General features: G+C 35.7%; 2 protein-coding genes across 2 annotated transcripts in view; both read right to left on the bottom strand.

Annotated features, from left to right (window-relative positions):
• LOC144442030 (inositol 1,4,5-trisphosphate-gated calcium channel ITPR3-like) overlaps positions 1-5,798 on the bottom strand; it is a 46,448-nt gene extending 40,650 nt beyond the window's left edge. The window contains 6 exon segments of the mRNA XM_078131301.1: positions 120-197; positions 562-648; positions 1,034-1,076; positions 1,372-1,435; positions 2,159-2,253; positions 5,716-5,798. Coding sequence (XP_077987427.1) covers positions 120-197; positions 562-648; positions 1,034-1,076; positions 1,372-1,435; positions 2,159-2,253; positions 5,716-5,798 — 450 coding nt within the window.
• Positions 5,799-17,668: 11,870 nt separating this feature from the next.
• LOC144442029 (trafficking protein particle complex subunit 14-like) overlaps positions 17,669-22,768 on the bottom strand; it is a 28,681-nt gene continuing 23,581 nt past the window's right edge. The window contains exons 5-10 of the mRNA XM_078131300.1: positions 22,532-22,679; positions 21,046-21,206; positions 20,574-20,668; positions 19,670-19,809; positions 18,416-18,654; positions 17,669-17,831 (exon numbers count right to left, since the gene is read on the bottom strand). Of these exons, the coding sequence (XP_077987426.1) occupies positions 17,669-17,831; positions 18,416-18,654; positions 19,670-19,809; positions 20,574-20,668; positions 21,046-21,206; positions 22,532-22,679 (946 nt within the window). The remainder of the gene's footprint in view (positions 17,832-18,415; positions 18,655-19,669; positions 19,810-20,573; positions 20,669-21,045; positions 21,207-22,531; positions 22,680-22,768) is intronic.

Below are 22,768 nucleotides of genomic sequence, written 5' to 3'. Positions count from 1 at the left end.
TTACGTTTAACCGAAATTTAATTTAATGGAATTTTATAAAAGAGAAATACTTTTACAACTACATTTAAATAACACTGAGATTAGCCCTAATAATAGACAAAGTAGACAAATTTACATACCTGCATGTTACTGTGCTCTAATCTAGAAGTACTCTCAGTTCTGCCATGGATGTATTTACCAGTGAACTGATGTCTCAGCTGAAACAGAGTGATAATAATGCTGATGACATAACTGTTTTCAAATGTCACGATGGATATCAGTCACTCTATAGTTACTTGATCCCAATAAACACTGCACAGCATATGTCGTTACCACAACAAAGGCCTTTCCACAACTTCAACGATCATAAGTGAATGCAAAATATTTGACTATCCATTTTTACGGATATTTCCAAGTATTTCAACATTCTATACACCTACTTTAATAGTTGTATATGGTTAATTAGTGGGTGTCTTAGGAATGTATATAATATAGTGTTCTCTGGAGGAGATGCTGGCAATCATGATTTGGCTGATACATAAATGGCTGGCAAAACGCCGTACATTACTCGCATTGCCTTACCTGTACAACCTGACCATATTTGACAGGCCTGCCAAAGTGTCTTCTCTGCTCTTTTTCGTTATCATGTTGTTCTGCATCAGATGCATTCTATAATCAAACATACAACATCACTGAAAGCATTATGCATAGTTAATGGAGAACCAAACTTTAAGCATCTCAAGAGAAATTACATGCTAAAACACAACTGAAGACATGTAGCTATGACAGAAATGAGTAAAAGATGTTCTTTGTCAGTGTGTATTCGTCAATTTCTTACCACTTTGAATAATCTTTACTACAAGGCCAAAAGCTTTACCAGAGAGAAATAATGTGAAACTCGGTCATACGAAGGTGTTTTCTGAACATCTACTATTGACATAGCAATAAACAGTGTATTATAATTTAGGGGGGAGCAATGGTGTACATTGGTGCGAACATTTCCTTTCAAATTTATTTGTAGATAGCATAAAAAAGACATTAGCCATTTACATACCTTCAATTTGGTAGCAATAGTCTTGTCATCATTTGTGGTGTTCCTGAAATGGAAATTAAATAACAACTTAGTAAAATAACTCTTCATAAATTCATTATGATTGCTCTATGTAAATATTTAATTGATACAAAAAAGGTATGTAGGAGTGTCAAGTGTTGGAAAGGAACATGACAGTTCAGTTTGTTAAAGTATCATGCACACACAGAAACCATGCTATCCATGTAATCATGCAAAATGATGTCTATGATGTAATACATTTTGGAACCTGAAGCCAAATGTTAATTTATGTGAGGTTGCCATCTACATAGCACAAAACAAAGTATCAGTAGAGTACTTACTTTGTTTCACGATATCTTGCCTGGGCTTTGTACCTATTCTGGATCACAACATGAAATAGTGACACTGCAAGAAACGAAAATGTCATCAATCAATGGATGTATATATGTGTGTGTGTGTGTGTGTGTGTGCGCGCGCGCGCGCGCGCGCGTGTGTGTGCACGTGCGTAAACGTGAAACATATAACAGTGCAATAGAAAGTATACTTTCAGCAAAATGAAAATTAAGGGTACTATTTTTTGACATTAAAAATTATTAAACATTAATAACTAAATCATTGAAATACAAAACAAAACGACCAAGTCATTTTTCAATACATACCTGCACGTGGAGATGGGTGACATTATAAATCATTAAAAATATTATGAAGCAGATACACAAACATAATTTTACAGATTAATTTTGGTCTTGTGGTGTGAAAATTCAAAGCAACTAATCCACAGAACAAAGCCTAGCTACACAGTTTATCTTAGATTTGTTTTGACAGTATTTTGACTGTTATTTTAATAATTTATGCTAGCATTGCTAGAACTATTAAGGTTTCTTTTAGCAAATGTTCACAGTAGAATATCGATAATATATGTACATGGTGGTCGTTGATATCGGCTCGAATCATGATATCAATTCTTTGCAGACGTTGGCAGACGACATCTTGGGTCAAGAGGAAAAAAGACATTGTGACGTCATAGTTCGAAACATGAACAACGTTTTGTTAGATTTTACCATTGAATGATTGTCTACAGGCAATTGGATAGAGCCGTTCCTTTCAAAATGCACCTTTTATTCTTACCTTGTGGATTAAGAAGGTTTGGTGTAGTCACATTTGTACAAATTGTAGCTCTGCTGTCTTGCCTCGGCGCCACAAATAATGCGTTATAGGCTGCACTGGAAAGAACAAACAAACACATCTAGGTCAACCGGGGGTCAACTCGTTAGTCCATCTATTTAATAATTGTTTGGAAAGATGTAAAGCTGTGAATAGTAAGTCATATCCTATTTCAGTCTATTCAAATAAATTGGTATCACTTTCACCGAGAGCATGGCCTAACGTCAATCATTCAAACACAATATTTCAGAGTCACTGCAGCGTGTGGACTAGACTATAAGATACGTCGTAACGTTCGGAGTTGGCCGATGTTTGAGGGCGCCCCGTCACGTCACGGCGTACCTTATGTGGACATTCCCCGGTGACATTCCAATCGCGGACTATTCGACTGATCGGGTCGATACCGTTATAGCGCCCTCAGGCTGTCTACACTAAAACCACCGTTGGTATTTAGTGAAGCTGGTTGTGAAATTATACCGTGTTTGGTAAAATAAGGAACTCAATTCTCAAACTTAGAGGAACCGTGAGTAAATACAAAGGGGAAAGCCGGAGAATAGGTTGTGTCAACTTTAACAAATTGGTCCTCGGGGCGAGCCATATTTTAGAAAATGGAAATTAGGAGATGGTTAAATTTGAAATTGACTTATTTTTTAAAATCTAACTTTGATTTACTATTCATTTATTTATTTATTTATTTGATATGTCTACAGGATATTACCCCATTTACAAACACTCAGAAATTGGAAAAGACTAAAATGCATTCTATGTTTACAACACTAATTATTTTGTGATTTTGGCATGATCACACTGCTGCCACCTGTTCGAAATCTTTCTGCTACCACATCCCACCACTGCCACCATTTTAAAGTAATATCATAACATATCAGAGAAATGCATTGAATTATTAATTGTTAGTTGTGGTGTTAGAAGGCAAGGGGAGCAGGTCTCAAAGTATTAAAGGGAGAACAGCATTGTAAGATAATGGGGATAATGAGGAGGAGTGAACTTGAGATATTGACCTCGGTCCTGAGGTTGTCTTTGGGAGATCTGGTTTTCAGCTCAGCCAAGTAAATTCAAACGCAGGCATTGCTTTAATACAAACACAAACTCATTGTGGTTTTAATTGTGAGAAACAAAACATGCATTTAAATCTATCAATGTGGTGGGATCTTACTATATATAAAAAGAAAAATTCCATGTCTCAAGTGGGATTTAAACATAGGACCTCCTGACTAGTAATCTTGATCTCCAACAACTATGCAGTATATTATAAAGGGTTTCATTGGAATATTGAACGGGGGAGGGTCATATTTTAGAGAACGGAAATTGGAGGGAGGGTCACTTTTTAGCACACCGGACTATAGGGGAGGGTCATATTTTATGCCATAGACCGGGCGTGATTTCCGCCGGCTCTCCCTCTTTAATTACTGAAGGCTCCCTAATCTTTCAAAGAGAAGGCTCGATTAGTTCCTGTTTTACAGTACGTCATGTTTGTTTTACATAGAAAACAGGAAGCAAATGATAAGCCAATTAGACTGAAATACAGATTTCAATTGTGCTGTTTATGGAATTTCCCAATCATATCATTCATGAAGTTTAATATGTAACAGACCCCCCCCCCCATTATATATGTAATGTAATGTAATGTAATGTAATGTAATGTAATGTAATGTAATGTAATGTAATGTAGCTATACCAGGATAGGGAGGTATAAACTCGGGTATAAACTACACAACAAGCAAGTCAGATGCAAGGGTCAGATAGAAGTACAAGTACAAGACGTATACAACGACGTTTGACAGCGCTAGCTGGGTACATTTAGAATGACTATTTATAGGGAGATCCGTCTTGGAAATCATGTACACGAAGGGTGGTAAAGTTCTTTTCGTCACCTACCCACCAACGCCCTCACACGCCGGACAAGAAAATTACGTTCTAATTCTCGCAAGACATATCCATACTGTAGCTACCATAAGTTTTTATGGCTATGGCGGGCGGGGGAAAAATAATTGTGTGTTTCTGATTTTTATCTTTTTAATTGTTTTTTATTTTTGAAAAATATTGCAGCAAACAAAGCGTTGTATACAAATAACCCTTTTAGCCCGAGTGCTGGTGTTTCAAGTCTGACATTTCATCTTGATTAGTATACTATGGGAGAAGCTTTATCTCCTCCCGTCTACAATTGAATGTTTATTGATTAAACTATTCGACAAAGTTAATGACAGCAGTAAAGTCAAATTGAAATTCAGACGTTTTCCCGCCATTGGCGTTTAGATGAAAGCTATTCATGACGAATATCCATGCATTAACTCAAATGCGCATTCGGCGGCTGATGAGGTTTTTTTGACAGTGATTTCAATTTTAAACTAGCCAAAACTCAACATGTATGCTTTGTAATAACTGGTTGAAAACGGCAGTGCGGGGGGGGGGGGGAGGGGTAAGGTACTTTTCTCCATGCATAGCAACAATACATAATACATAAGTCATCAAAACTCGCCAAATGTGCAACCTCATATAATTTGAAACAAAATATGGTAAAATTTGATTAATTTTGATATTTTTCCAACGAAGGCGTAGTACGAATGAAATAATGTAAGTAATTTTTGTGAAGGCTATCATGGCAGCATAAATTCCTCTGAAGTCTTTAAAAAGTACAGACAAGTAGAAATGTCAACATCTGAGATTTTGCAAAATTCCAGTGTTATATTAATTTTATAAAACTTTGTACTTTGAAGGTTTACTGCACGCGCACAATATTTATGATCGTAATTTTCCTTCATTTAACCAAGAAAGGCCAAACTTAAGGTAAACTTTTGATTTGTATCATGCGCAGATGAAATGCGCACACGAATTTGGCGTGCTGTAAGAGGAACTCTCTTGATTTTAATATGAACGAGTAATAAATTATGGCCTTGTGTAGGGTACATTGAAAATCGTTTTTTTTTTAAGTATACACAATTTCTAAAAGCGGAACTGAGTTGTCAAAATTATGATAAAAGTATCTTTTACTTCTCTTTACTTTTAAAATAATTGTATAGCAATTCCGATTAGTAAGTTGTTTATATAATAATGTCATATAAAGTAAAGGCATATAATACATTCACTGAGAAACGTTGTGATATTGAAACCGTCACACTATCAATAACAAAAAAAATGTACAGTTGCCCATGTAAACAGTGTGTGGGAGAACTGTCTAAATTTTGACAACTATATCTAGCTCTTTTTTTATTGGCCGACAAAAACACCTCGAAGAGAATAGTGTCTTGGTTCACTACGCAGTGGTATTGTAACGTATATGATTTTACTTGTTTGGTGCAAAAAAAAACTATCAAAGAGAAAGTAACAGTGTCGGATACATACTGATGAAACATTTACATACGGACTCAATAAAACGGAAAGTCAAAAAGATTCAAACGAAGGTACAGTGTGAACAAGTTGAATTAGACTGTCCATTTACAAATGATTCCATGGAGTTTGAAGATTTCACACGTTGAAGTAATTGCAAAAGTCGATGAACTTACCTTGAAAGCTGACTAAACACATAACCGTACACTTCTTCCGAGAAAAGACTAATCACATCTCCAATACACAAGGCTTGGGCCATTGTCACAGTAAGTTAAAAATTCACGCATCAACTTTTTAAAATATCTTTTTTTAAAGTATGCACAACAAAAATGAACTGAACCAACTTCAATGAATCATTTGTTTGTTGATATTAGCAATCTGATGGCAGAAACGTTCTTTCACATGACATACATTGTCACGAGATCTGCGAACTGCAGCGCTAGTTCATTTCTCAGGTGGCAACTGAAGGACAACGTCGATCTGTTTTATATAAATGGGACAATAAAATTTACAAGAAGTTAGCAACGTCACAATTTGTAAATTGCGTTGCCAACTACTTAAATTGACCAATCATGGCACATTTTGTACACCTTGTGATGTCGTCATGGCCCAATTTCAAGTGGAGGAAAGTTACATTTCTCATTTGCTTGTGATTGCAAAGAATAAACAAATATTAGTAATTGCACAGACACACACACACACACACCCGCACGCACGCACGCACGCACGCACGCACGCACACACAGTTAGGTATACGTACATAAATACCTCAACTGAAAGGGTTTCCAAAATTGCGGACTAGCTTTCACCCTATTAACAGAGCATCGTCATGTCAGAAAATGTGGGAAAAACAGGAAAGAAAATCATAGTTATTGCTGATAAACTTTCGAATAAACTCGGACAGTTTAGCAAACAGTTTTAGACTAACAGATCAGCAGTCATTAGGGCAGGCCATAAACCTTCCACGTGAGGTTCTAAATTTTATAAGGGCAGGTTGATAAGCCTTGACAGATGACGTCATTACACGACTTAACAGAGTGTTAACACACTTCAACACAGTGACAACGAATACATGTTGATCGCATAACAGATAAAGGCACACTAATATAAAACAATATTTTCCTTTGCAAATACCAACAGAAACTAATTTTATATTTATATGAGATTGTGTACACTTGATGATTTATTAGAATGCTAGACAAACAAGCACTAACTGATTAAGTGCCCAACCTATTACCTTGTTAAAATTAATTTATGATACAGATTATTAGTGATATATCAGGGGATTGGGACTCCGAACTATGAAGGGTTCTAACCTGAACATAACATCCACATAATTTGTGAGACCTTGAACCCAACTACCATACAACCTGGTTGAATTTTGTCCATATTCGGAGTCCCACCCCCTCCCCTTCTCCAACCCACTCATACTACCGCGAGAGTGTCACACACAAACTAGGAGTACGTGTACTATTTAGTCAGTCCAGGTACGAACAAACGTACCCATTTCTTATATCTCTCCGAAGTTGATGGGAATGGATGGCGATTTAATACCAAGACTGCGAGGCTGATTATATCATCCATTCTCATTGTTAGGTATAGAGCCTACATCTTGTCACAAACCAGATTTCTTACGTTAGGACACAATTTCACAGCACAACAAGGTCTAAGAATAGATCTTGTACTAGGGATTGTCAGAATACAAATCATGACATAAGGGTGAGTGTAAAGCATGAAGATTTGCAGGTTTAAAGCATTCCATAATAGGGTTAATTTGCATCATTTTATATATTTTTTAATATAAACAAATTAAACTGCTTGAGGTTTGCTTATAAACAGCGTGCAGTGTGCAAGGTGTACGTGCAAACTTGGCTTCTAGTGTGGCAACAGTAATCGTTTAACTTCTCCACTTTGGTAGATCCAACCCAAGAAAGTGAGATATTATGAGTACCAGCTCAGTTCTGTTAAGGTGCAAAGCTAGGTTACTATGATTTTCAACAGTGACATGAGAAAGTTAATAGTAGAATGAGCTATCTATCCGAGTCGAATCATGATCATTCACAATGCGGGCAACAACTGCTATTTTCCATTACTGTCAATCAGAGGATCCCCTGGTAGAAAACAGGACATTTCTCAGAGTTAAAGTGTAATAGTGACAGGGGAAAAACAGGACATTAAAATGTTATCATAGATATAAAAGCACAAACCGGACATTGACACTTTATCAGAAATAAAGTTAAAAAGTAACCCACAAACACCGGACATAAATATTTCTCAAAAATCTAAGTGTCAGCTAACGGGCACATTCCCGACATTAAAATTGTTGAGGAATTTAAGTCAATAGCAAACCGGACACATTCTGGACAGAAAAATAATTTTTGGAAACTAAGTCAATAGTAAACCAGGTAATTACTGGACAATGAACACTGTGACTGAACACAAACCGGACACAAAATGTGGCAAGGTATTAACAAGTAGCCTTAAATGACTAACCCTACATTAAGAAGCGGGTCATTGCGTGGTTTACTATTGACTTAGTTTGTAAAATTATTAGGATTTATAGGAAGTATGCAATAAAATATAAAAGCCTAACACGATTATTGTAAATATCGGCACATAGATCCCCTTTCGAACTCGAAGAGGGACAGAGAGAGACATACATACATACATACATACATACATACATACATACATACATACATACATACATACATACAGACAGACAGACATACATACATACAGACATACATACATACAGACAGACAGACAGACAGACAGACAGACAGACAGACAGACAGACTAGACAGAAATCGGAGAGAGAGATCATAGAGAGAGAGAGAGATCATAGAGAGAGAGAGAGAGAGAGAGAGAGAGAGAGAGAGAGAGAGAGAGAGAGAGAGAGAGAGAGAGAGAGAGAGAGAGAGAGAGAGAGAGAGAGGGGGGGGGGGTTCGAATCCTACACGTGTCACTTTTCTTTCCTCAGTTTTCTTTGGGTGAGTTTCATCTGTGTATGTAGTTATTTGGTATTTAATATAAAAAAAAACGTAGCATCATGTATTGATCCTCATTGCTTTAGTACTACGAATTCTAAGTTGATGATTCATAGGCAGGGTCCGTGTGAATTCAAATTTAGATCCTTAGGTTGAAAGGCTAATAGGTTAATGAGTACGGCTTCTCACCTACCGAGGAATACAAAGGCTAGTATTCAGGGGACGTGGGTTCGAATCCTACACGTGTCACTTTTCTTTCCTCAATTTGATATAATATATATAGGTTCACTCACCGCGAAAGAACTTGATACGCGGTGAGTGAACCTGCGCGATCACAGAAACAAGTGTAATTTTACCCATTTCATATAGTTGGATAAATGCGTCAATATTAACGATATATATTATCGCCATTTTATTGTATTGTGCTAGAAATATTCTGAGACATAACCCCGGAAACAAATCCCTGTGTATATGGGCACCTAAATTGATGCATGCCTTGGGTGTGTACTTCATTTCACTGTGTTTGTTCTCTTAAAGTGTGCAAACTCTAAAGCGAAAGTGGCCACACCTAAGGCCAAAAAAAAGGTTTTCTTTCCCGTCCTAAGGTAATTTCAAAAACGATGCGGTGATGCGGGTTTTTTTTTTCCATTTTTTATTGGGGGGGGGGGGGGTATGGAAACACACAACTGGTGTATCGATCAACCATAAACATTCCCAAGAACGCTGGCAAACTGTTCTCCCAAGGACTGGTACTGCTTTTGCCATCCAAAGTTACGATCTTTCAACCACCTGATAATGGCATTGTGGAGTTCAAAACGTCTGTTTGGGCGATCCAAATTATGAAATTTAGGCCACACCTTTGAATGTCTTTGAGTCATCAGAACATGGAAGGCATCTTTAACAGGTTGCTGTGACACTTTGTCATAGTCTTCGATCAAAACGATCTTTAACACTATGTCTTCCAGTTTTGCTTGTAGGGGGACACTCTGGAAATTTCCGTCATATACACGTGACACCAAAGCCTCAATACGGCATAGTTCGTACTGTTCGGGTAGAATAAATCGATCCCCAGAACTTAGAATACCTTTACATAAGTCCTCGTACAATCTGCATACCTTGGTGGAACTTTCAACATCGACAAGTCCAAATGGACGCAAGATTTTGCTGCCAACGGACACTTGAATGGACAAAAGCATAGCGATACAAAAATATAACACCCCCCTCAGTGATCTACCACAGGCAACTGACAACGTACGAAGTATTTTAACTGTAAAAAAAATTCAGTGATTGTAATACTATTTATACGTCACCTGTCACCAATCTCGCATTCTGATTGGTCGAGAGCCCTGCAGATACACAGGCGTATTTTTCACCAACAGCCGTATTTTTGCTTGTTGTATCACGTGATTACTGCACGTCCCCTTGTAAACAAATCTAGCAGACAACTAGAGATCGAGCTATAACCAGCATTTCCAATGCCAAATTTGTTGTCAATCGAACAAAATATCACCGTTGTATACATTGTAACAAGTCTTTGAACTGTACTTTTCATGTCACAGGGAAATAGTCAAAAAATTCACACACAACCGTGAAAGTCCAGTGATGGCGAACGCACGGTTGTCACGCGATCGTAAACATGAATTCCTAAATTTATGGAGGATATGAAAATTACCACCACAGAGGGTGCAGTTTTTGCCTAACTAGAACAAGAAAGCATATCACGAACATTTTTGTACGTTTAATGGAATACAGTACGCAAAACAAAGACGCACTCATTTTTCAGCTGATGGTTATAAGTTTGAATTATATTCGCTGAGTGATATGCAAATAGTAAACAATACGTCATACTACTGAGCAAACGCGCACTCTGATTGGATGATAAAGTTAAGGCTGACGTGTAAACAACCGCATTGCAGTTATCGGAGTGGTGCATGATACTACGCTCAACAGTATAACGCGGAAGTGATTTTATTTAAAATGAAACAGCACTTTTAGACATTCAAAAATTAATTCTTCGTCGCAGGTGACGTATAAGTATGTTATTTGCCAAATACTGTTCCACATCTTGCTGCTCGAGTTAATTTTTCCGGTATAACGGCTCGCCTCCGGCTCTCCGTTATTACCGGAAAAATTACCTCTCGCAGCAAGATATGGAACGGTATTTGGCAAATAACATACATATCACACTACATGAATGATGACATAGACAAGGTGTGAAAGCTTGAGAGGACGTAATCGAAAAACACTACCAAAAAAAAGAAATCATCGCTTCAGTTTGTTCATGAGTAAAATGCATGATTAAACAAAGATTTATCTATGCTTATAAAATTGTAGCGTTGCGTTGCGTTGTCGGGTTTTCTCTTTTATGATGTTTGAAGGATATTGTTAGTCACTTCCGCATTTCAAGCTTTCCTACCTTGTCTATTTCTACACATACGTTGCAAAAGTAGTCATGAAGTATTGTACGATTCATAGAAATATTTGCCACAGTTGTGTTATATGAACTCAGAAAAGGGGAAATTTAAGAAATAATTTCTTAAAAAACGTTGTCCTTATCGTGAAAATTTCGGTCGCTTGCATAACGTTGCGTATACTATAAACTGTCTGTGTGTCCGCTAGACGTTCTGTCTCACGAGCTTCTACAACACAGTACGGGTTCATCCTTATAACATGTATGTACGCGTCTACATGATACGCTATGTTCCAACGTATTCAGACGAAATGTGTAGATGTACCATCATATCAAATTACCAGTACTTTAATTACCCTTTAAATATACTAATACAATCACTGATTTTTTGTACAGTTGAAACATTTAGATCGTTGTCAACTGCCTGTGGATCTACAGTAGTCAAATGAATTTTCACAAATCGCCAGTGACGTCTGAAACAATAAAGGGGAAACAGAATAAAAACGTAGATGAGCATGGTTTGGAATGATGCGCGCGAGGACGGGAAACAAAACCTTTTTTTTGCCTAAAAAGAAATCTTGCACTCTATAATGGGGATTCTATCATAATTTTTGAGTTAGGTGTGGTGAGGTTTTATACATGTGTAATTAAGAATCGACGAGTGATCAATTCATCCACACTTGTTACAAGTCTTCATAGAAGACATAAGCCCCTCCCTAAAATGGGCCTGAATGGAGAGTCTGACATGATTTAAAAGAAATTGGTACCGGTGGCAACAAATAAATACTACAAAGTGTCTGTAACAATGCAGGGAATTATATTGCTGAATTTCAGTAACCGAACCTGGAGATCAATGTCTAAGTCAAAGGTCAACAAGTTTAAACCTGGCAACATAGGGGTAGACGCTTTAATGTAGTCTCCATGTATTAACGTTTTTTGAGTTAATTGGTAAGTCACAATTGTTCACTACAAATATGGCTGCCATTGAGTAAAAGGTTATATGAACACCAAAAATAATCATGTGTATGTTTATCTGATTCTGCATTATCTATAACCATGATCTAAAAGACATAAGCCACACATAATTGCTACATGTTTGCAATATGTAACTCAATTTAAATGGTCTGTGAATAGTGTCTATGATTGAAGTCGTTTAGTTATGCAGTATTCAGTTATGTTTACTACAAATATGGCTGTCATTCAGTAAAAATTACCTGAACATCAAAAATAATGCTTGTGCACATTTCTTTTCTTGAATATTACTTGTAAACATGATGTAAAAGAAATTGGCAATATGTAAACAGGACAGGAATTGGCTTGACTTTGATAATTAACTCTGAAGGTCAAGGTCTCCAAAGATAGCTTCCATCTGATAATAATATGGGGCTAGACACTTGAATGAAGTGTCTGCATATAACAGTTTTTGAGTTATGCAGTAAATATTGATTTTTAACTACAAATATGGCTGCCATTCGGTCAAATTTGCATATATATAAAAAAGACTGATGTGCACGTCCCACATGATATGTCACCTTTGTGTCAGGTTTGAAAGAAATCAGATATTGCATGTCTGAGAAATGACATATTGCGGACAGATAGAAACACGCATACATAGACGGATGGAGCCCATTGTAATAGCACTCCCTTCGGGCAGATAAAAATACAGCGAAACAATAATTAATGCCTGCTATAACATTCCTGTACTGGCCTAAACATTGAAATGTATGTGCCTGAATGCACACACACACACACACACACACACACACACACACGTGTAAACTGAGGATGTTTTTGTTACTAGAAATTTTTCTGATTTAGTCTTCTGCTAGTTCTCAAAGACATTTACTAATTACAGGACTGGTACATTAATTTAATGTACAAGAAGGGCATATTGGTCATTACTTATTTTTGCATCATTATTTTCCAGCGACATAAGCAAAAATAAGCTTAAGTGCAAAATTTCTAGATTTTAGATACATTTGTGCATCATACAAACAACAGGGTATAACTCAAAGTAGCTGATTCAGTCTCATCTACAACGTATATCAAGTACACATATGAGAATTAATCTCTACCCATGTAAAGCAATAGTTTACAAACAGAAATTCAGTGACCACAGAACTTCCACAATAAATCTCTTTATTTCATTGATTTTTATCAAAATGTTTGAATACATTTTCTTCAAATGTATTATCAATAACAAGTTAACTATTCATGCATAGGAGAAATGCCACACAGAATTGTTTAGAATGACTGATTGTGGCATGACAAAGAGTACTTTGACATCAACCATCAAACAAATTCCAACTTACAGTAACATGGAACACTGACAAACATATCATTCCTTGGTAGTTAAGCCTTTGGTTTTCTCAGATAGACACAAACTGAAAGTACTGTCGCAACATGTTAATACAACAGTGATAAGCGATTGAATGGATGTTGGTTTAATTATAGTCTCAGTAGGGAGGCATCTCTGAAACTAGTTTATTTAGAGTTCCATGAACTTGCAGTGCTGTTTTGGGACTTCAATGTTTACACTATGTTGATCACAGGTTGATTAGAATTGCACAACAGAAGAACGGCTGTCGCCCACTTGTGTAATCTACCACATTGAAGAATAGATTTAGTGTGTGTCTATCTTAGCAAACCAAAGGCTGGATTACCAGTGTCGTATCTTACCCTACCGTACAAGGCTTATCTCTGTAAAAGTTTGTGTATGGAAGACCCTTAACATTCAACTAACTACACAACACACAAATAACACAGACATTTGATTTTTAAGAATTATGGGCATTACCCATTGAAATTGAGTTATATTGCACTTCAAAAAGTATCAAAGCTGCCTTGCATTATGGAAATATTGGGTTCTCAAAAAAAATGAAAGTTTCTAACTTTCTTTAGCTACTGGCACGTTATACACAATTTTTGTTAAATTGAATTTTGTATTAAATTTAATGATAAAATAAAGTAATCACCAAGTTCAATAAGAAAATTCAGCCTTTGATATATATTTTTTATGTAACAGCTTTAAAATATTTTCATATAATATCAAAATCAAGGTCAAACATATATAAATATTATTCCAGGGTGTGTTTTACATATCACAACCAACTACATGCAGATAAAGTGATTTCACTGTGTGTCACACATTATAGCTAGCATTCACATCAGGTGTAAACTAACACTGTTTCTATTGCTTTCAACCCTGTACATAGACACAAACCTTCAACAATGTTAAAATACAAAGTGAAATAAGTGAAGTATGAAGAGATTGTAAATGTAAACATCATAAAACTCTGTTTAGAGAGCTAAACACAATCATGGTTGCGTTGCTATAATTCATCAGTTTTATAGTAAGACAACATCATTTATAAAGCATGAACATTAAATGAGCAACCTACTAGGTTTACACCATGAATTATTAAAGCAATTGAAACAATAATATTTTACACCTGATATGAACACTTCTTATAAGTGTCTCACAAAGTGGGAAGTTCATGTTCACACATAACTAATTAGGTTCTCATTGATATCATATCATATCATCAAATTTGATGTTGAGAGCCAGCTCTTTTTAATTCGTCATTATCTTTGCCTTTTTCTAACAGTATACATCTGAGGTGCAAATAATACTTAATAAGCCTACATTGTCACTGTATGTTTATCCTACATGAACCATGATACAACCTGCAAAAAAACAACAACACTGGTGCGTTTGCATGAATGAAGTTATCTAAGGAAAATCTTCATGTAAGGACAAAATTAGGTAAACTCAACAACAGAACTGGTACAAAAATAACAGGGGGTACTGCTGATGTAGGTTTAAGTGATATATTTATCAGTTTGTTTCTATCTGTGAAAATCCTAAAGTAACACGAATATTAAAACAGTTGTGCCAGATTGTTATACCACGGAGCATTCTATCAGTGAACAGAGTTCGGGGATCCTGGCTCATGCAATGTCTTTGCATAAAACTTGTCATTCCTGCTTACCACAAGTAAGCAAACGCACTGGTGGGTTTTTTTTTATTTTGCAGGTTGTAGTTTAACTCATGAACTAACGTTTTCCTGTGTAAATGCTTTATCTAAGAAATAAGTAATTTTAAATATTTCAAATTATTTGGAAAAATATGAATATAACAAGAAAGAATACACAAACACAAATGCAAATATGGAAGCATTTTCTGAGCTTCTACAACATAAACATACATACATACACATCATAAACAATAAACTCTCTTCACATAAAAACCTTAAAATAAATTTTACATTTGAACAATAAATATAGTAATGGAAAATATGAAGTCATGTTTCATAAGAAAATACTCATTATGAACTCAGAACACAATGTACTCTGAAAATAAAATTGCTAAGGCAGTGTACCTTAAAGACACAAACTTCACTGACAAGATGCTTTGGGTGTTTTTTTAAAATTGTTAATTTATGTTCAATTCATATTAAATAATTGGCAAGACATCATTAGGACCATAGCCTTTGACATGGACTAGACTCTTACACTTTCTATTAATTACAGCATTACTGTATCAGCTAATGGTAAATATTGAATTTCATGTAGTTATTTTGAAGAAAAAAAAATTATTTTCATTCGTTGGTCAGTGATGGAGGTTAAATGCAACTTACAAAGGAACGAGCTTGGTCAAGTTAAGTGGCCATATATATGGATGACGATTCAGTCTTTATTCTGGATTTCTAATTTATGAAACAACTTCGCTATGTTTTTCCAAATTGAAAAATCAATGTGAAACAACATTTGACCAAGTCTGTGTTTGTAACTCAATACATTGTAAAAAGCTAAAAAAATGTGTCAAAAATGTTTATTGTACGTATAATTTTACATATTTACGAGTCTTTTGTAATTTATTGATTTCCACAAACAAAAACTTTGTCTATGTTGTTTCACATTGATTTTTCAAGTAGGGAGCCATGATAAATTTGTTTCATAAATCAACAATCCAAATTAAATACCTCATTCCTATGGCCACCCTAAGTTTGCAGTCAATATCAAAATAGTCTGTAATCTGGTAAAAGACTCCTATGAGTATGAACTCCCATTTCAGTATGAGTCAAGATAGATTGATGTATAATGAATGTAATGTAATTGTGTCTTACTTAGGATGTCACAAGATCATGAATCCTGTTACACTTCATTTGCATGTGAAGGAAAATTCCATCACATGAACTACAAACTGTCCTACCTTATACAGGAATTTGAAGCTCCTGAAGTAAGAATATATTCAAATGGGCAAATCATGAAATAATTTATGTTATGATTCAACTTCTATCACATGTTCATTTACTACATTCCAGTATAATTAAGCCTCATAATTCAATTTCCACCCATAAATTATACTATATCAGTCAGGCTACAATCTTAGGAGCTTCACATTAATTGAGCTATTAATAGGATCGGGTGATAGAGACAGGCAACAACAAACCCCTACATGTATTTCTTACAATCTCATCAATTCTCAAATCACTTTACAATTATACATTTTGTGTGTGGATGAGCGTTGTTGTGTGCTACTTGTAAAACCGAAAAGGAGTTAGCCGTTAGGATCAATTCTGCATATCGAGTGTATAAACTGCCAGTACTGAGATTATTGCATACGACCCCCAAAAAACATAAAAAACATGCTGAAAATTACATTCATTGCATCATCTTCCTAAAAACTATGTACATTCTTTAATACAGTCTATTGAGCAATATAAATAATTTGTAATCAAACTTGTTCAATTAATGATCTATATTAATTTGTTTCATATCTTACGGTATTTCAGATGATAGTGCGTATGCATGTCATGCCACCACCACCTTCTCCTAGGATAAGTTTCTACGATATATCTCATGAACACATTTGAGCTAATGATGCTGTCTATAAAATTGTTTATGAAATTATTGGATTTACTAATCTGGAAAAAGTAAATATTCATAAGTGTTTGAAAACACTTCTTAATCAATTTTATCTTTCCTGGGATGAACTTCCTAAAATGTACAAATTTCATTAAATCAAAACATGCTATCTCTACCAATTCCCCCATTCCCTTACATAGCCCCCCCCCCCCCTCCTCCTCAGCACAGTGCAAACTCTAAATAGGACAATACCAGCCTGACGCCTCTGACAAATTATTAAAATTATCATCAGAATAATATCACCAACAATATACTATACAATGGTGTCTTCACTAACTTTACATTATTCATCAGATTCAGTGACACATGCATATATACAACTCCCAACTGTACTTATTATGAAAATAAGGCTTCGCAAACCATTTACAATTTTACATTTACAATTATTTTTTCAATGCAAGCATAACATATTCGAAACCTCACATTGTCTATTAATTCATCTTCCTGTAAGCAAAGTTTTCCTTTGTATGAATCAGTTATTATAACTAGTTTTAAATAGTTAAATAGATGATCTCCTTAGCCTGGAAGTGAGAACATCCACTCCACCATCCATTCACTCTTATTCCAGTTCTTGCAGCTTTTACACATTGCAATAGGCATATCTAATTCAGTCTTGTTTAAACTTACAGGTGGATGCTATGGCTCTCAAGTCCATTTGCTTCAATTTATGACACAGCTATTCCATAATTTGCGTATTTGGTATGGTCAACATTCACATCAAAATCTGCAACATTTGTCACTTACAATAACACATAACTGTACAGGTATATTAGCCACAATAACTGAGACTCTGGATTCTTACGCCATGGCATAAATTTGACATCTTCTCTTCACAATCTTATCTAGAGAGATTTTACCATGACTAGGTGATGAGGTAGTGATACGTTTACTTGGTGAACTGATTGGTGAAGGAACAGGAGAGTCTCCCCTTCCCGGTAAACTGTAAGTACTTCCTGAGGATCTGTTGAAAAAGAGAGTAAAGATATGTTGTTATTTAATAATTAGATATCTTTATTTTGACTTACACAGGTTGTAATGCACAAGCAGTAAATAGCTTTTTGGCATTGAACTTTCAATCAGCTTTGCAATTGGCTGATCATACTGCCACCTAGTGGTCAGTTGTAACTATGGAATTTGTTATTCTGATTTTGCATTTTAACAGGACATCATCTGATCAGCACACATATAAAACAAACAATTTATTATGAAAATAACAACTGTCGAATAAGCAACTTCTGGTGTCTCTGGTGTCATAAGATACACAATAATATTGTTTTCATACAGCTTTTGGCTTAGACCATGTCACATGGTATGGACTAGTGACCCATAGTGACCTGAATTTGCATACACAGGCAATATTTGTTTGCTACTTTCTATAGGGCACTACTATAGTGTCACAAGACTTGTCCTACTGGTGATGGTCTTTCACTGTGGAGAGAATATTGGGAAATAGTTGCTGCATACCAGCCCTTGAGGTAACCAATATCTACTAGTGCACTCACAGCCTAGTAATAAGTGTATAATTGTTTCCAGACACTATCTTACCTCATTCCTGGAGAATAATAGCCTTTATTAAACTGAGGAGGATGATATGTATCACTGCTTATGGAATTGGACCTGGTACCACTGAAGAAACCCTTGGTTCTCTTGTCAGGACTAGGACTTCCAAACTGAACTTCTGGGTATAAACCAATACGACTTTTAGGCTTGGCATCACCCACTGCTGGCGATCCAGTGGGCAATGATGCAGTGTATTGAAGTTTTAATTTCATGTGTTGACCAATCTGTACAGAAAGATATGAAATTAATTACTGCAAAGTGATGAACTCTCTCAGTATAAGCATTTCTATCAATGCTCTCAGAGTTTAAGTGTATGCTAGAAAAAGAATATTTTCACAGCCATGGTGCAACACTTTTCCTTGCCAATTACAGTACAACAACAATTCAAAATATAAATCCACTCCCTGACACAGTCTCAAGTTTAGTAGCCTAGTGTCAAATCATTTAAGTATTGTGATTATCACTTTCAGTAGCTATGATTTTCATTCAGATACATTGCCAATATGTAAGACATATATAAAAGTGTATAATGTTGCAAGATTCTTGAACAGTAAGTCATTTTTTAACAGGACGAGCAATGACAGCAATGAGGGGCGCAAATAAAGCAATCAGAATCACAGAGTACAATGAACAAACTGCTGCTTTAATCAAACTGTCTCTAGAACTAAAAATACATGTAATTGGATAATTAGATAAGACTACGACTTAATATTCAGAAGGTTCATGAATATTAATGAACATAGAACTAAAAATACATGTAATTGGATAATTAGATAAGACTACGACTTAATATTCAGAAGGTCATGAATATTAATGAACATAGAACTAAAAATACATGTAATTGGATAATTAGATAAGACTACGACTTAATATTCAGAAGGTTCATGAATATTAATGAACATAGAACTAAAAATACATGTAATTGGATAATTAGATAAGACTACGACTTAATATTCAGAAGGTCATGAATATTAATGAACATAGAACTAAAAATACATGTGATTGGATAATAAATAAGACTGATTTAATATTCAGAAGGTTCATGAATATTAATGAACATATGTTTTCATGAGCAAACTGTCCCACAAACTATCTAGCATAATTGTAATTATTGACAAAGTTCATAAAACATATTATTATGAACTTTACATGCCTGGCAATTATCCTGGTTCCTATCCTATCCTATACAATGGCAAGTTTGTATTGTGTATATAGGGATACAATAAAGTATATACAAACCTCAAAGACGCCTTCACTCAGAGCTTGGAAACTAACTGTAAATGTTAGAGTAGAGCCATTTTGGCAGTAGCCGGCTATTGAGAATGGTTCATGACATATAAGTGAGTCATTGACTAAGTCTGGTGAATTGCTGTTTACATCTAAAAGAGAGAGACAAAAAGACAATTTTTACTCTCCACATTTGAGCACTATCTATCTGTCCTTCTATACACCTGCCATTGTCTTATGAACTTCATCTAGACATGTATAGAAATGAAGTTTAGCTGGGAATATCCTTCCTAAGAAATTCCATACACTAGTCACGTGACATGGTGTTAGTCAGCAAATCATTAAAGGTATGTCAAGTAAAGTACCATGTTTATCCACCTTAGTGCCCTCACCTGGGCAAGGGCCCAGTACTTTTGTTAAAATTACATGCTTTGTTTTGGGTAAATATTCCACACAGCACCCAGTTACACCCTCTCTATTGTGTCTTTGGTACAAATGTATGTACAATCTACCTGTTGGTGAGTTCCACAATCAATTTACCAAGATTTCCTACTGAAAATATTGTACTGGGTACAGAAACTATATGTGTATGTTTCACGAGATTTCTTGTTCTTGTTATTGTGGTTCCCAAACCGTAACAAACACACTCATCTAGTATCATAACTTATATAACATTATCAATGTCAATTTAAATCAAAGAATGTATGAGTTTTCAGGTGGAACATTGTTTTCAAATAGTTCAACAAGATAATATTCCAGAACAGATTGATACCATGCTACATGTACAAACTCTAAATGTCATACTAGAACTTTTGCCTTAGCCTTACCAGACAGTGCCAGTAACTCAATACTGATTATCCTAATACAGATTTCATAAGGAATTGACTTGAATGTATAGGAAAGAAAGACGACTCACCTTTCTCTCTTTTGACTTCTCTTTCAGGGTCCCATAGTAACTTAACACTGACAAAGTCTTGTAGATTATTTAGTATTGTATATGTAACATCAAAACTGGAATAATAATGAAATTGGGTTTAGTTATGTTGAACATAGCGAGCAAACACAACAGAGTCTGTTGTAGTGATCTGTCAGTTATTATTGACTGTAATTGAGTACATGCAAAGTGTGAACGTTCTACTTTTCCAATTCCTCTGAAATAAACTGGTGTGCTTGTGTTATGGTGTTATGCAAATAACAGACATGATACCATCATGTGGTGAAACGATATGGTGTGCAATAGCATGGTGTACAGTTAAGCATCTTGATATGTGTGTGTGAACTTTACTTTGGCGTAGAATTGCTTAATATTGAAGTTTATACCTGTAATGAAAGTTGATGGCTGATTTTTTTGCAATGACTTTATTGATATGTTTGATGGTCAGACCTACCTTTTTCCTACAGTGATTGGTGATGTGCAAGAGGCAGACATGACAAGAGATGGTAGATCTATTTTGATCCGAGGTAATTTATAATGAGTGATAGTCACTTCACCGTGTAATTGTGACTGGGAGCTCCATGACAAAGCCAATAGCAATGGAACTTCAAAACTCTGGTGTGGAAGAAAATGGAATTGATGAAGGTCATGTGAAAGGCATTGACATACGGTAGCAGTTTAAGTGCTGTAACATGTTGGGAGACAGTATCCATTTTCATGGTATTAGACTGAAAGGTACACAATGCACTATTCCCTGAACCCAGTACCCACAGTGCAATGTACACAATGCACTATTCCTGAACCCATTACCCACAGTGCAATGTACACAATGCACTAATCTCTGAACCCAGTACCCACAGTGCAATGTACACAATACACTATTCCCTGAACCCAGTACCCACAGTGCAATGTACACAATGCACTATTCCTGAACCCATTACCCACAGTGCAATGTACACAATGCACTATTCTCTGAACCCAGTACCCACAGTGCAATGTACACAATGCACTATTCTCTGAACCCAGTACCCACAGTGCAATGTACACAATGCACTATTCCTGAACCCATTACCCACAGTGCAATGCACACAATGCACTATTCCTGAACCCATTACCCATACCCACAGTGCAATGTACACAATGCACTATTCTCTGAACCCAGTACCCACAGAGCAATGTACACACTACAGTGTTCACTGAACCCAGTACCCACAGTGCAATGTACACAATACACTATTCCCTGAACCCAGTACCCACAGTGCAATGTACACACTACAGTGTTCACTGAACCCAGTACCCACAGTGCAATGTACACAATGCAGTATTCCCTGAACCCAGTACCCACAGTGCAATGTACACACTACAGTGTTCGCTGAACCCCACTACTCAGTGTGTCTAATACCATAAGTTGGATGATGTTTCCCAAAAGAAAACAAGATTCATTTAGATGAAGACAAAATGCAAGATAGTGAATGTAAACACCTTCGTAACCATCAATATCACAAACTAGAAAATACATTTAAGTGATTAAGATGAAGAAGCTAATCAAGAGTGCTCAATAGATCACAATGAAAAAACATCCCCCAATATCTTGGTACCTGCAATAGCATTTCACCCCATGCTAGAGGGTCAAAATAGAACAAGACAGTTGACTTAAATTCCCATGTGCACCTAGAGAATGCTGTGCATGTGGAATGCAAGTTAGGGTAGTGACCAACAATTTTTTTAAGACAAACCTAGGTGGTAGAATTCTATTGCAGGTACCGAGAATTTATTTCCTATGCAACAAATGATCTATAAAGTGATATGTATGTACATGTAAATAATCAAATTGCTCACTTCTCATAAATTTATAAATATAACGTCAGCAGTACAATCATAACTTGTTGTTTAAACAATATAAACTGTGACGTGTTATGTCTCAAGTAAAATAAACTTACCTCGGTATTCTCATGATTGCTATAATTCCTAACATCAATTTGAAATACTACACAGTGTTTTTCTAGAGGTTTTAGTTTTATTGGTAGTTGCCAAGTTTTGCAGTTCACCATTGAAATTGAATTCACATCTATGTATTTGGATATATTTCTGAAAGAAACAAAAGTAAACACAGACAAAACATTGTTAAAAGCAATGAAACTGATTAATTTTGGAAAAATTATCAAACGTTTAATAAT

This window comes from Glandiceps talaboti, chromosome 11, assembly GCF_964340395.1.
Source record: "Glandiceps talaboti chromosome 11, keGlaTala1.1, whole genome shotgun sequence".
Taxonomy (NCBI): domain Eukaryota; kingdom Metazoa; phylum Hemichordata; class Enteropneusta; family Spengelidae; genus Glandiceps; species Glandiceps talaboti.
This window is presented reverse-complemented; position numbering and strand designations above follow the sequence as displayed.